The sequence below is a fragment of the Diceros bicornis genome, chromosome 31, assembly GCF_020826845.1.
Source record: "Diceros bicornis minor isolate mBicDic1 chromosome 31, mDicBic1.mat.cur, whole genome shotgun sequence".
Classification (NCBI taxonomy): domain Eukaryota; kingdom Metazoa; phylum Chordata; class Mammalia; order Perissodactyla; family Rhinocerotidae; genus Diceros; species Diceros bicornis.
In genome coordinates, this window is record NC_080770.1 from 10,830,706 (window position 1) to 10,843,041 (window position 12,336).

General features: G+C 42.5%; 1 protein-coding gene across 1 annotated transcript; it reads right to left on the reverse strand.

The window, feature by feature from the left end:
- Positions 1 to 4,537: 4,537 nt before the first annotated feature.
- LOC131395289 (secretoglobin family 1D member 2-like) lies at positions 4,538 to 7,924 on the reverse strand. The gene is made up of 4 exons (XM_058527221.1): positions 7,875 to 7,924; positions 7,681 to 7,730; positions 5,799 to 5,986; positions 4,538 to 4,591 (listed from the first exon to the last, which is right to left on the reverse strand). Exons 1-4 carry the CDS (start codon positions 7,922 to 7,924, stop codon positions 4,538 to 4,540), a joined length of 342 nt encoding a protein of 113 aa, XP_058383204.1.
- Between the last annotated feature and the right edge of the window lie 4,412 nt (positions 7,925 to 12,336).

Here is a 12,336-nt window from a genome sequence, read left to right on the forward strand (position 1 = left end):
CACCTGTCACCACTGGGTGGGGCAGGAGATAAGCAGGGAGTGAGTGCCATTGCTGCTCACCCTTGCTGCCTATGGTCACTGGAACTATCCAGTATGTTTTGCAAACTCAGGTTTAGAGTACCCGCCTTACTGGAAATATGTGAGTTTTGGAAACTATCTGCACTGTTGGAAAGCCAGGCTTCTGCTGGGGGAAGGAAAAGGGGTTTTTTCACTGACTCTGCTCTGCATCCTGAATCCTCAGAATGTGTGCACCACAGACTACTGCTTCGGGTCAGGGAGCAGCGACTAAGCCCCTCATGCTGTGTCTCCTCCTGCAGTCTCTGTTTGCAGGCGTGTGCACCACTGCGAGGATCCACATTTTGGATTACTCAGCTGGAAAAGGGTGAAGGGGCTGTTCTCCAAATCCACTGCCTTCCAGAGGTCCAGTCCACCTACCTTTAGGTGTGTAGATGCATAGACCTCTTAGGTGTTCTTATGTGCTGTGTAGGGAGTCCTTTGTTGGTCAATGGATGTCCCATTGGTTGTAACTTAAAGGGGAGAGAAAAAGGAATAACTTGCACCACCATGATGCTGATGTCACCATAATCTGGCTTTTTGAAGACATAGGAAGGTGTTTCATGAAAGAAAGATCTGCCTGGCCCAGAGAACCTGGACTATCCCTAAAAGAATATGAGTCAAATCAGAATTTTCTTATCTCCCTGTCTCTCTCCTTTTCTTATACCCTAAGAATGTCAGAAACTATTTTTAGTAGCTGGCAGAGAAAAAGTATAAGTAAAGGAGAGAAAGAAGGAGAAGTCTTAATTTTGAATCTATGAAATTTTAATTATTATACAGGCCTGAATATTCTGATTTCTGAATGGAGACATTGAACTTCATGTCATAGGAAATGGAGACCCATTGAAGGTTTGTTTTAAGTGAGCTTGTGACAAAACCAGAGCTTTGTGTTCAGAATGTTGACCTCGTCATAGAGAGAAAGATGGCTGCAGGGACAAGATACTTGAGGAGGAGATCCTAGACAGAGCATAACAGGACTTGTCCAGGGGAAGAATGAGAGGCCTCAATGGATAAAGTCAGGACTCTACATGAGTCAATCCTTTGTACTTGGTTAAACTTAATTTATGAGTTTGAACCAGAGTTTCTTAAAATTAGTGGTATCTTCAACAGAGAAAAATCCAGGAGGCAATTCAGACAGAGTTTACACCAGACATAATTAGATTTTGGGGTGAAAACAGCTCTGGGAGAGCATGTCCAGTGGGGATCTAAATACAGGGTCTGTTCCCATTACAGTCATCCATCTGCTGCCTTGCAGAGAGCTCAGCCTGTCTTTGTATGTATGGTAAAATACACATAACATAAAATTTACCATTGTAATGATATTTAAGTGCACAATTCAGTGACATTAAGTTCATTCACAATATTACCACCACTGCCCATTTCCAGAAACTTGTCATCATCCCCAACAGAATGTCTGTACCCATTACACAGCAAGTAAACCTCTAAAACTCTATCTTCCCAGCCCCAGCCTTTGGAGACTTGTGTTTTCCCATGTCATACTCTTAAGTAGCAGCCTGTAAAGAAGATCCTCCTGTGTGAGACCTTAAGTTTATTAGGTTTATAACAGTGAAACTCATGAATGACCAGCAATTGCCATATATGAAGGGCCATAAGTGGCCAAAGACAGGTCTCAAGGTGACCACCTTGGTGATGCTGGGGGTTCTTGACTCTCATGGGGAGTCTGGTCCTCCTCCCTTTTCACCTGGGGCTGCCCCTGTAGGAGGTTGAGGTGAGAAAATGGGGACTGCATGGGTTCTGTTTGTAGAGATACCAATGTATTTTTCCTGGACTGGGAGCTGGGCATCACTTGCTTTTGAAATCTTCCCAGCTGTTTCTGACACAGAGCCAAGGTTGAGGAACACTGGGTAGGACATTCTTCATCCCCACAGTCAGTGGTGGGAACATCTTTTGCCTTCCTGAAGAATACTAAGGATGAAGAGAGACAAAACAGGTAAACTTTCCAGGACAATGTCACGACCATAGGGCTGATTAATGCATGTAAACTCCTACTGTTTTAGAAATACTAATAATAGTTGATAATATTTATTGTTTTATTTTATCCATTTATTCAATTTATTATCAAACAACTGTAATATGAATATTGTATCACAGAAAGATAAAGTCATAATAGAGGGATGCATATGTCTGTGTGCGTACTTGTTTGCGTCTGTGTGTTTGTGTGTTTATCTGCATCTGTGTGCATGTCTGATTGTGCATGGCTCTGTATGTGTCTGTCTGTGTGTGTAAAAATGTGTACCTCTGTGTGTGTTTTTGAGTGTAAAATGTCTTTATGTGTATAAAGCTTCTTTTAGCATACCGGTCTCAGAGAGGGCTTCACAGAGGATGAGATGTGAAATATCCTATAGATAAGATGTCAACTGTCCTGTGCAGGGAAGGACATAGAGGCAAAGGGGACACCACAGGCCTGGTGTAAAGGTATAATTCAGTGTGATGCATCGGTGAATGGCATATAGACAAACATGGTTGAACACAGAATCTTTGGTGAGCAGGAAGGTGAGATCAGATGGATGCCCAGGGATGGGTTCTTGGAAGTCCTAGTATGTAACGCCAGTGGTGGGAATGGATCCTCCAGCAGTGATTTCAAACGAGGTTTCTCAGGCTGTTGCATGAGCTCCATGAATCCTTGTGTCCATCCAACATAGTATGTAGATTGAATATGTAATATGTTTCACAAAGTAGAGACTAATTTAAACATACATATTTCCTGATGTGAATAAAAGTACACTTTTATTGTAAAAGCATTGCTGATAATTGATAATAGTAGATAACTATCTTCTATTTTATCAATCAGAGTTCGTATAAATATATTTATTATTATTTGAGTGTGGGTTTATGATTAATAATAGGTCCTCTTACTTGAAACATTTGGAAACATATTCCAACTGGTAATTCAGGGTTACAGAAATGAGATCAGATCTACATTTACTTTAAAAGCATGACTTGGGCATCAAGGAGGACAATGTACTGCAGGAAGGTATCTCAGAGCCCAGGAGACCATTTAGGAGACTTTCACACAAGCTGGGAAGGACTAGGACTGGACTGTGATGATGGCTGTGGGGATGGAAAGGAGGGGATGCTCAGAATTGATGCTGTGGCAGTGGAGGCAGCAGAACTTAGTGGACTCTTAGATGTTAGGAGGGAAATGAGATGTACTAAGCTCGTAAAAGTCCCCAAAATATCTACACCCTAATCACTGAACCTTGTAATATTATCCTTTCTTGGCAAAAAAGGGCTTTGCAGATGTGACAAAGTAACAGCTTTTGAGATGGGTAGATTTTTCTCAGTTTTCTGGTGTCCTCTAAAGGCAATCTGATACACTTTGTATGAAGGAGGCAGAGGAAGATTTTACACATTCAGAAGGGGGTTCAATGTGACCTCATGGGGCAGAGATTGGAACAATGTGGACAGAAGACAAGGAATACCATCAGCCACCAAATCTGGAAGCAGCTTTGAGATTTTCACCTTGACTTTCCAGAGGGAGCGTGGCCCTCCTGACACAATGATTTTTGTTGAGTGTTAGAGATTTTGGACTTCTGTCCTCCAAACTTTGAGAAAATAAGCTGATTTAAGCCACTAAATGTGTGGTAGTGTGTTACAGCAGCCACTGGAAACTAACCCAAATTTTCTGAGTCAGGTGCCTCATGGGTGTTCGGTCCATTAGCCGGGATGGCGGCCCACAGAAAGGAGGAGTAGGTTGTAGGCAGACAGTGAGTTCAATTTTCTATATTCCTTCAGAAATAACTGTAGAGCGCTTGAATGGAGTTGCCCAGATGGCTGCTGGATGCTTGTTTCTGGATATCTTGGGAGAATTTGAGGGAGAAAGTATTAGCCTGAGGTGTTGGTGAGTCGTGTAGACATTGATGAGCCATGTGAGTGAGTGTACAGAGTAAAAAAAGAGTTAACTAAAATAGAACCCTGGATGCTCAGTATTAATTGAGAGGTGGGTGAAAACAGCTTACACTGGACAGTTCATAGGACTGAAACCACAATGTAGGGAAGAGGACCTAGCAGGTTGGTGGTTGTTATGATGAGGCCACAACATTAGTGATGCTGTTGTTTGGGAACCACGTGACTGGGAAGACAGTTAGGCTGCAGGTGTCCCTCAATACAAGACCAGTAGCAGGAACATTTTATTGTTTTTTCCCTTAACCATCCTTTCCACTCATGGCCACATGAACGGGAAATGTGTAAAGTAATGCAGGATGATTCACGACCGAATATTTCCTCTTGTGATCCCTGCAACTCAGGCTGCCACGGGTAACTGGATGTTGAGTCTCTGAAATTTACTAGTGACAACACCCAATGGTCGCTTCATGATGAAAACCACTCAACTCGAGGCCAGAGACTGTTGGATAATGACAAGAGAAGTAGAGAAGTGCAGGGCAAGTGATTTATTGAAGCAAGATGTTGAAACCTTTACATTTTCCAGCGACGATCAGGTGATCATGGAAAGATAGAGGTACTATGAGAGAAAATTTAATAAATCCTTGTAACCACACTTCAACAGTATTTTAGCCTGAAATAAAAATAGAAAGAAAGAAAAGGGAGGTCAGTCATGTTGCTCCTGGAGGCGACAAGTTAACACAGACCAAGATGTCAATGAAATTTCAATGAACAAAAGGCAAATGGAAGATACCAGGCAGACCTCAGTGTGTAGGTGAACTAAATATTATCTGTTACAGTTACAACCAACAATGCAAGTCAGGAAAGAACCATTTCCATAGTCCAGCAAATAAACCCTGAGGTGACCCAAGAGCAGGACTCAGGTTTCTATGGAAGGACGGGGTGAAGGTTTGGACAGAGCATTCCAGGATTTCTTTTCTCTGATGTCCCAGGACAGAGGACTCTACTTTTTCACTCTAAAGGGGACACAGCATTGAGAAATCAGGAGAGGGGTGGGAGAGGACTTGGGAAGTACTGCTTTCAGGAGATTCCAAGCCTTGAGGCGTGGAACTTCAACCTAATGGCACATGTGCTTCTCAACACTGAGAATCCAGTGTCTATGGGACTTTGCAGCTGAACTTCATGAGCTAAATCCAGTGGTAGATGGGCTGAGAGACACCTTTAAATATCTGATTTCTCGATAAAGACATAATTTAAGTGTTTCACCTTCAGATGTGGCTGCAGAAGACATAACAAGGAGGGTCTCTGCCCATTGGCCATGATAAAGAGGAGAGTCATAGGTAAGGAGTGTAAAAGTGGATAGAGGTGCAAGGAGTGGGCCTTGGCTCTTCAGCAGCTGGCAGAGAACCCAGCTAGCCCTGTCCCTCATCCTGGCAGAGGGTGGGAGCTATTTTCCCCTCTCCCCCTGTCTCCCAATTCAACACTCCCAACACTCCCCATGAGATTCCACAGGGACTGTGTGCACTGGGTGAGGGAACTCACCCTCAGGAAAGCTCCCAGGCAGGGAGGCAGCAGTGCTTTGGCCCTTCAATATCACTGCATGGGACCCCAGGTGTCCTCATCCTCAGGACACTATGGGGAACCTGGCACCCAGGGATGTGATCTGAGAAGGAAGAACATCCCCAGATGCTCTGTGCAGTCGTGGTATAGCTCCGCAGGTGTAATGTTATCATTCACCCTGTGGCCATGGGTCACTGTATCAGAGGTGAGCAGTGAGGCAGGTGCCTCCACCACCCGTGCCCCCCAAGAGCAGCACCCCACCTCCTCCCTGGATGTTCACCTGATCAGAAGCCTTTAAGCACAAAGAAGAAAGAAATTACCAGTGCTTTTAAAATTAGCAGTCTGTTCCTAAAGGAGATCTTATCTGTGCATCTCTTCATTTCCAACCTGGCATCAACAGCTTCTCTAGGGGCACCAAATCTCGGAAGTTGTAACTTGTAGGTAAGTTCATAGGAGAAGAAGGAGGATACCATATCAGTAACAATGGCTGGACAGACAACTGCATTGGCTGGAGAAGAAGAGAAAGAAATACAATTGATATAAGGAAAGTTGATTTTTCCTGTGGCTCCTGATATTAGAACTAGACAGGTACCCAGGATTTTATTTTCCCATCTTATCATTGTGCTGATAAGAATGTGAGACCCTCAAGGTCATGGTATCCTTAAGTTCACACTGCAAGTGGCAGAGCTAAGACTGGACACTAGGTGTCCCGATGTCTCGTTTAGTTTTTATCCTTAGTAAAGTACGCCCACTACTTTCCAAGACTCGCCTGGTTTGCTGAAATTCCCTTTTCCTAGATTTCAAAAAATTAATTTTTACCTGTCAAAAGAGTGACACCTTATTTTGTCATAGATTTTGGGAAAGAGGAGATTTTAGTAATCAATTTTTCAAGTGAATGGTATAGTCAGATTTTACCAGAGATCAGAAAAGGGAGAAGAAATCTGGAGATAAGTAAGTAAACTATTTGTATGTCGGAAGATGCTATTTTCAGACTAAATTAAAGCATAGGGTTATGTCATTGGATGCAGACAGGGCTAAAAAGTTAAAAGAAGTAAGGTTAATGAGTTTGAATACATTTGAAGTTTATACACAGAATTATGATTGGCTCTTTTATTCTGCAGTGGTGTACAGAATTCCTTGGGGAGAGTGAGAAGCAGGAAGTGTGGCTCATTCCTGACCCCACTGGAATTGTGCTGAGACTTGAGGTAACCACTTTTCCTGGTCTGGATTCTCCATCCCCCCAAGTCTTTGAAACCACCCTGCAGCCCAGGACATACCTTACCAGGCACTGGTCTGACCCCTGGTCAGACATCAAACTATGCAGAGAATTTGGAGAGGGTAAAATCAGAGACTCCACAGGGAAAGGAGAGAACAGTTAGAAAGTCAGATGAAAGAGAAAGACTCAACAAGACTTGGGTCAGTATTGAGGGCATGAAGATATGCAAAAGTAGTGTTGAATAAATGGTTAGAATTAATATAGAAAAATAGAAATTGTAGTCCTAATGATTGTACTAGTTCTACTACAATTCCTGGTGATAATCCTAGAAAACTACTCATACTTGTAGACACATTGAGTGCTGCTGATTCACAGAGCCCATTTGAAGATTTATTATTCAGGGTTTCAGAGAACGCCAGCTCTTCTTGAACCGAGAACTTTCCAAAAATCCTTCCAGATTATGAGTCTGAATCTATGATTTAAAAAGCTGTGGACTCAACTGGCAGGTAAAAATCTCTGGAAGGAGGACATCTGATAACTATGAGATGTCTTCTTCATACACAGATCTGGCTCCTGACTCACAACCTCCCACTCCATTGTCATAGCTATCCTTGCTGGTAGCAGTAAAAACAACGATAAGAGGAGAGTTGGAGGATTAAGCATTTTGTTCAAGGTCAAAGCACTGGTAAGTGGCAGAGCCATGATTCACTCCACATCTTATTATGTCCTGCTGCTTCTCAAACACAGGTCAGAGGCAAGGCATGAGGCTTCAGGTGGAAAATTCTTAAAATTTGCCTGCAATGATTTTTTGTAAAATTCCAGAGTATGGAGATTTAATAAAATGAGCCCTGGGCTTTTGGGGGACTAGTTCACAAGTAGAGGAAAAGTTTAGATTTTGATTTGTTCACACCCCTAATTAAGTTCACCTAGTTCGGAGAAGGTTACTTCCCAGGGCTGGTGCTGGACTGATTAGAAATGATACTCACCCTCATAGCAGCAAAGGGCCAGAGTGACTAGCAGAACAGAGAGGGACAGCCTCGTGGTGGTTTATTTGCTTTGAGCTTTCAGCTTCAGCAAATGATGAGCAATTAGGAGCTGGACTCAAGAGCCTGGGGAGCCCAGGGCTATTTGTACTTAGAGAGCCTCACTGATCCTGCCCACATGGCACATGGTAACTCACAAGGTCTGGCTTCCAGCCTTCCCTTCGTCATCATGGCTGATTCCAGTCATCTGTATCACACTCTTCAATGATTTGGTCAAAGTTCCCATTTATAGACATTGCTGGCACCATGCACCTCTCCTTTGTAGCAATTACCAAGGTTGTAGCTTTACAAATGTGTAATGAGTTAACAGATGGAAGACCCCCTGGAATTTAGCTCCTTAATTTCAGAACAGTGTCTGGTTTTGCCCATCTTTTCTTAGCACAGTGCCTGGCACAGAGAGGAAGATAAGCAAATATTCCTTGAATAAATGAATGAAAGTGAATTAACAAACCCTTAACTTGATTAGGGTGCATTTTAGTATAAAATGATGCCTGCTATGCCATGTTTCTCTCTGGGCAGTTGAAGGAGAAAAGTTTGTAGCATGGTGACAATTATGAAAGAAAGTGGTTTTTGAGACCCCAAGAGAAAGCAGTTTGAAGAGGAAGACTATCTCTTTTACTGCTAATTTCCTACTCTAATGTTTCAAAAATATCACAGAGATTTGAAATCAAATCAAGCTCTAAACTGATAAAAAGAAGCTCCTCTTTAGTTTTACTTGTCAATTAGGATGATCACACTTGCTGAGTCCTCACGGCCCCGCAGTAGAGGAGCCCATAGATGCTTGTCCCCACCTCTCCCAACCATGAGCAGAGTGCTCTCGGGAAATGCGGGTGGAGGTGTGGACAGTTCTGAGTAGATGCATTGGGAAGTGAAGCTGGTTATATAGAGGAGCACATCTGAGTGGCACTCAAGAATATATAGAATTTTGACAGGGAGAAATGTTTGGAGGAGGGATGCTGAGGGAACAGCAGGAAGGAAGACAAGACAGCATCAACCACGTGGCTTGTTGAGGGAACATCAGGAACCCAGGTTACCTGTAAGATACAGTAGCACACAGTGGAATAGGCTAAGGCTAAGGCTTTGTGACTGGATAGACAAGATGGGCCAAATAAAGGAGATTTTCCATTTTGCTCTCTGGGCAATGGTGGCAGAATGGATGGGTGAGGTGAGAAATATCTAGATTTTTTGCCCCAGTGTTTTCTTGCTGTGTTTCATATCTGAAGTCAATACCACATGGGTTTTTCATGCCCATTTTGATGGCTACTATGCCAAAAAAAGGAAAGAAAAGAAGTGTTGGCAAGGATGTGGAGAAATAGGAACACTTGTGCATTTTTTTGGTGGGAAAGTAAAATGGTGCGGCTGCTAAAGAAAAGAGCCTGGAGTGACGTCAGCATCATGGCGGAGTGAGCTTTCCCGTGAATTCTTCCCCCACAAAATACAACAAAAGTAACAGCCACAGACAAACAACGGAATCCCAGACAGTCAAAAGCTGGAGCGGAGGGATCCACACTGCCGCACATCTGAGAGCGGAACGTGCTGGGCCCCCGGAGGAAGTGGGGAGAGGTAAGGAGAACTCCGCTCCCTCCCCATCAGATCAGCGATCCGGTCCGCGCGGCTCCCAGAGAGGGGGGAGGGGCGGCCCTCGGCGGGAAACTGCAGCTCTTCGGGCGCTCTCAACCAGTGGGAAACTCCCGCACAGAGGGCTCAGAGGAGCCACAGGGCTACCATCAACATCTGAGCAACCCAGAGAGCGGATAAAGAGGGGCAAACGAGAAGCCTCCCACGTCAGGGACCCAGAGGGCAAAAGAGAGAGCTCCCCCCTCCCCACAACCCGGAGTCTGCAGCTCGACCAGATCTAGCGGTCCGAGGCAGACCTGAATAAATTGGACTGGACCCGTGGATCGCAGTGGGGAAAAGAAACAAAACAAAACAAAACAAAACTGCGGATCGCAGCAGAAAAACTGGGGCAGAGCGCAGGGGGCTTAGACTACACAGCCCTTCACCACCACACAGTGGCGGCAGGTGGAAAGTGCAACCAGAGACTTCCAGGATGAGGAAAACCAAAACCAACACAGGAACCACAATGCAAAAATATATGAAATCACCAGACCAGAAACAAAATGACAAGCAACCAGAAATCAACCCCGAAGACACAGAAATCCATAAACTAAATGACAGAGATTTCAAAATAGCTATCATAAAAACACTCAACGAAATACGAGACAACACAGACAAGCAATTCAATGAGATTAGGAGTTTCTTCACAAAAGAGATTGAAATCATAAAGAAAAACCTATCAGGGCTGATGGAGATGAAGAACACAATGGAGGAGATAAAGGAGAATCTGGAATCTTTAAAGAACAGAGCTGACAATATGGAGGAAAGAATTAGTACTTTAGAGGATAGGAATACAGATATACTCCAGATGGAAGAAGAGAGAGAACTAAGACTAAAAAGAAATGAAGAAAGACTCCGAGAAATATCGGACTCTATTAGAAAATGTAACATAAGAATTATAGGTATTCCTGAGGGAGAGGAGAGGGAAAGAGGAACAGAGAGCCTATTCAAGGAAATAATAGCTGAAAATTTCCCAAATCTGGGGAAGGAGCAGGAAATACCAGTAAGCGAAGCCAACAGGACTCCTATATATATTAACAGACAAAGGCCTTCACCACGACACCTAGTGGTAAGGCTAGCCAGGGTCAACGACAAAGAAACAATATTAAGGGCAGCTAGACAAAAACAAAAAATAACGTACAAAGGAACTCCCATCAGGCTCTCAGCGGATTTCTCAACAGAAACTTTTCAGGCTAGAAGAGACTGGAATGATATATTCAAAATACTAAAAGACAAAAACTTTCAGCCAAGAATACTCTATCCAGCAAAAATATCCTTCAAATATGATGGAGAAATAGTAACTCTCCCAGATAAACAAAAGCTAAGGGAGTTCATGGCCACGAGACCGCCACTACAAGAAATACTCAAGAAGGCCCTCAGGCCCGAAAACAAGAAGAGAAAGGGAACACAAAGCTTGGAGTAAGGAGAAAAGTAGGCAGACAAAATCAGAGAAATAGTAGATCTTTACCGGAATAGGTTAGCAACCACTTAAATACTAAACTCAAAGATCAAAGGAAGAAATTCACCAAAAATAAATTTAACCTCATCACTGTAAACACACAGCCACAACACAAGATAGAATAAGGTATAACAAGAGCAACTTAGAAGGGGAAGAGGAAAGTGACTGAATTGACTTAGTATAAGGAAATAGGAGGCTATCAGATAATGGACTATCTCATACAGAAGATTTTTTGCCCAAACCTCAAGGTAACCACTAAACAAATAATCAAATTAAAACCACATATGATAAACAAAGAGAAAACTAGAAGAATCATAAGACAGAACAACCAAACTGAATTGGCAGTCCAAAACAAATGGGACAAGAAACAAAGGAAATGCAAAAGAACCAGAAAATAAGTGACAAAACAGCAACATTCAACCCTCATATTTCAATAATTACCCTAAATGTAAATGGATTGAACTCTCCAATCAAAAGATACAGAGTGGCAGGATGGATTAAAAAGCAAGACCCAACAATATGCTGCCTTCAGGAAACACATCTTAGCACTAAAGACAAGCACAGGCTCAGAGTGAAAGGATGGAAGACAATACTCCAAGCTAATGGCAAACAAAAGAAAGCAGGTGTTGCCATACTCATATCAGACAAAGTAGACTTCAAGATAAAACAGGTTAAGAAAGACAAAGAAGGGAAATATATAATGATAAAAGGGACACTCCATCAAGAAGACATATCACTTATAAATATATATGCACCCAACATAGGAGCACCAATGTACATAAAACAACTATTAACAAACCTAAAAGGAGAAATCAACAACAACACAATAATAGTAGGGGATCTTAACACCCCACTTACAGCAATGGATAGATCATCCAGACAAAAAGTTAATAAAGAAATATTAGACTTAAATGAAAAACTGGACGAGATGGACCTAGTAGACATATACAGAGCACTCCACCCAAAAACAGCTGACTACACATTCTTCTCAAGCGCGCATGGAACATTCTCTAGGATAGACCATATGTTGGGAAACAAAGCAAGCCTCAATAAATTTAAGAGGATTGAAATCATAACAAGCATCTTTTCAGACCATAAGGCTATGAAACTGGAAATGAACCAGGAAAAAAAAACTGGGAAAGTGACAAAAATGTGGAGATTAAACAACATGCTACTGAACAACCAATGGATCATTGATGAAATTAAAGGAGAAATCAAAAACTATCTGGAAACAAACGAAAATGATAACATGCCATATCAAACCATATGGGATGCAGCAAAAGCGGTCCTGAGAGGGAAACTCATAGCGATACAAGCCCACCTTAACAAACAAGAAAAAGCCCTAATAGGCAACCTTAAATTACACCTAACAGAACTAGAAAAAGAAGAACAAACAAAGCCCAAAGCCAGCAGAAGGAGAGAAATAATAAAAATCAGAGCAGAAATAAATGATATTGAGACCAAAAAAACAGTAGAAAGGATTAATGAAACAAAGAGTTGGTTCTTCGAGAAGATAAACAAAA

Bases quoted from the DNA above. Each gene is read 5' to 3' on its own strand.
- LOC131395289 (XM_058527221.1), bottom strand. From the start codon at position 7,924: ATGACTGGAATCAGCCATGATGACGAAGGGAAGGCTGGAAGCCAGACC. The intron at 7,731-7,874 runs GTGAGTTACCAT...AACCACCACGAG, and splicing joins AAGGCTGGAAGCCAGACCTT to GCTGTCCCTCTCTGTTCTGC. The intron at 5,987-7,680 runs GTGAGTATCATT...CTTCTTCTCCAG, and splicing joins GGCCCTTTGCTGCTATGAGG to CCAATGCAGTTGTCTGTCCA.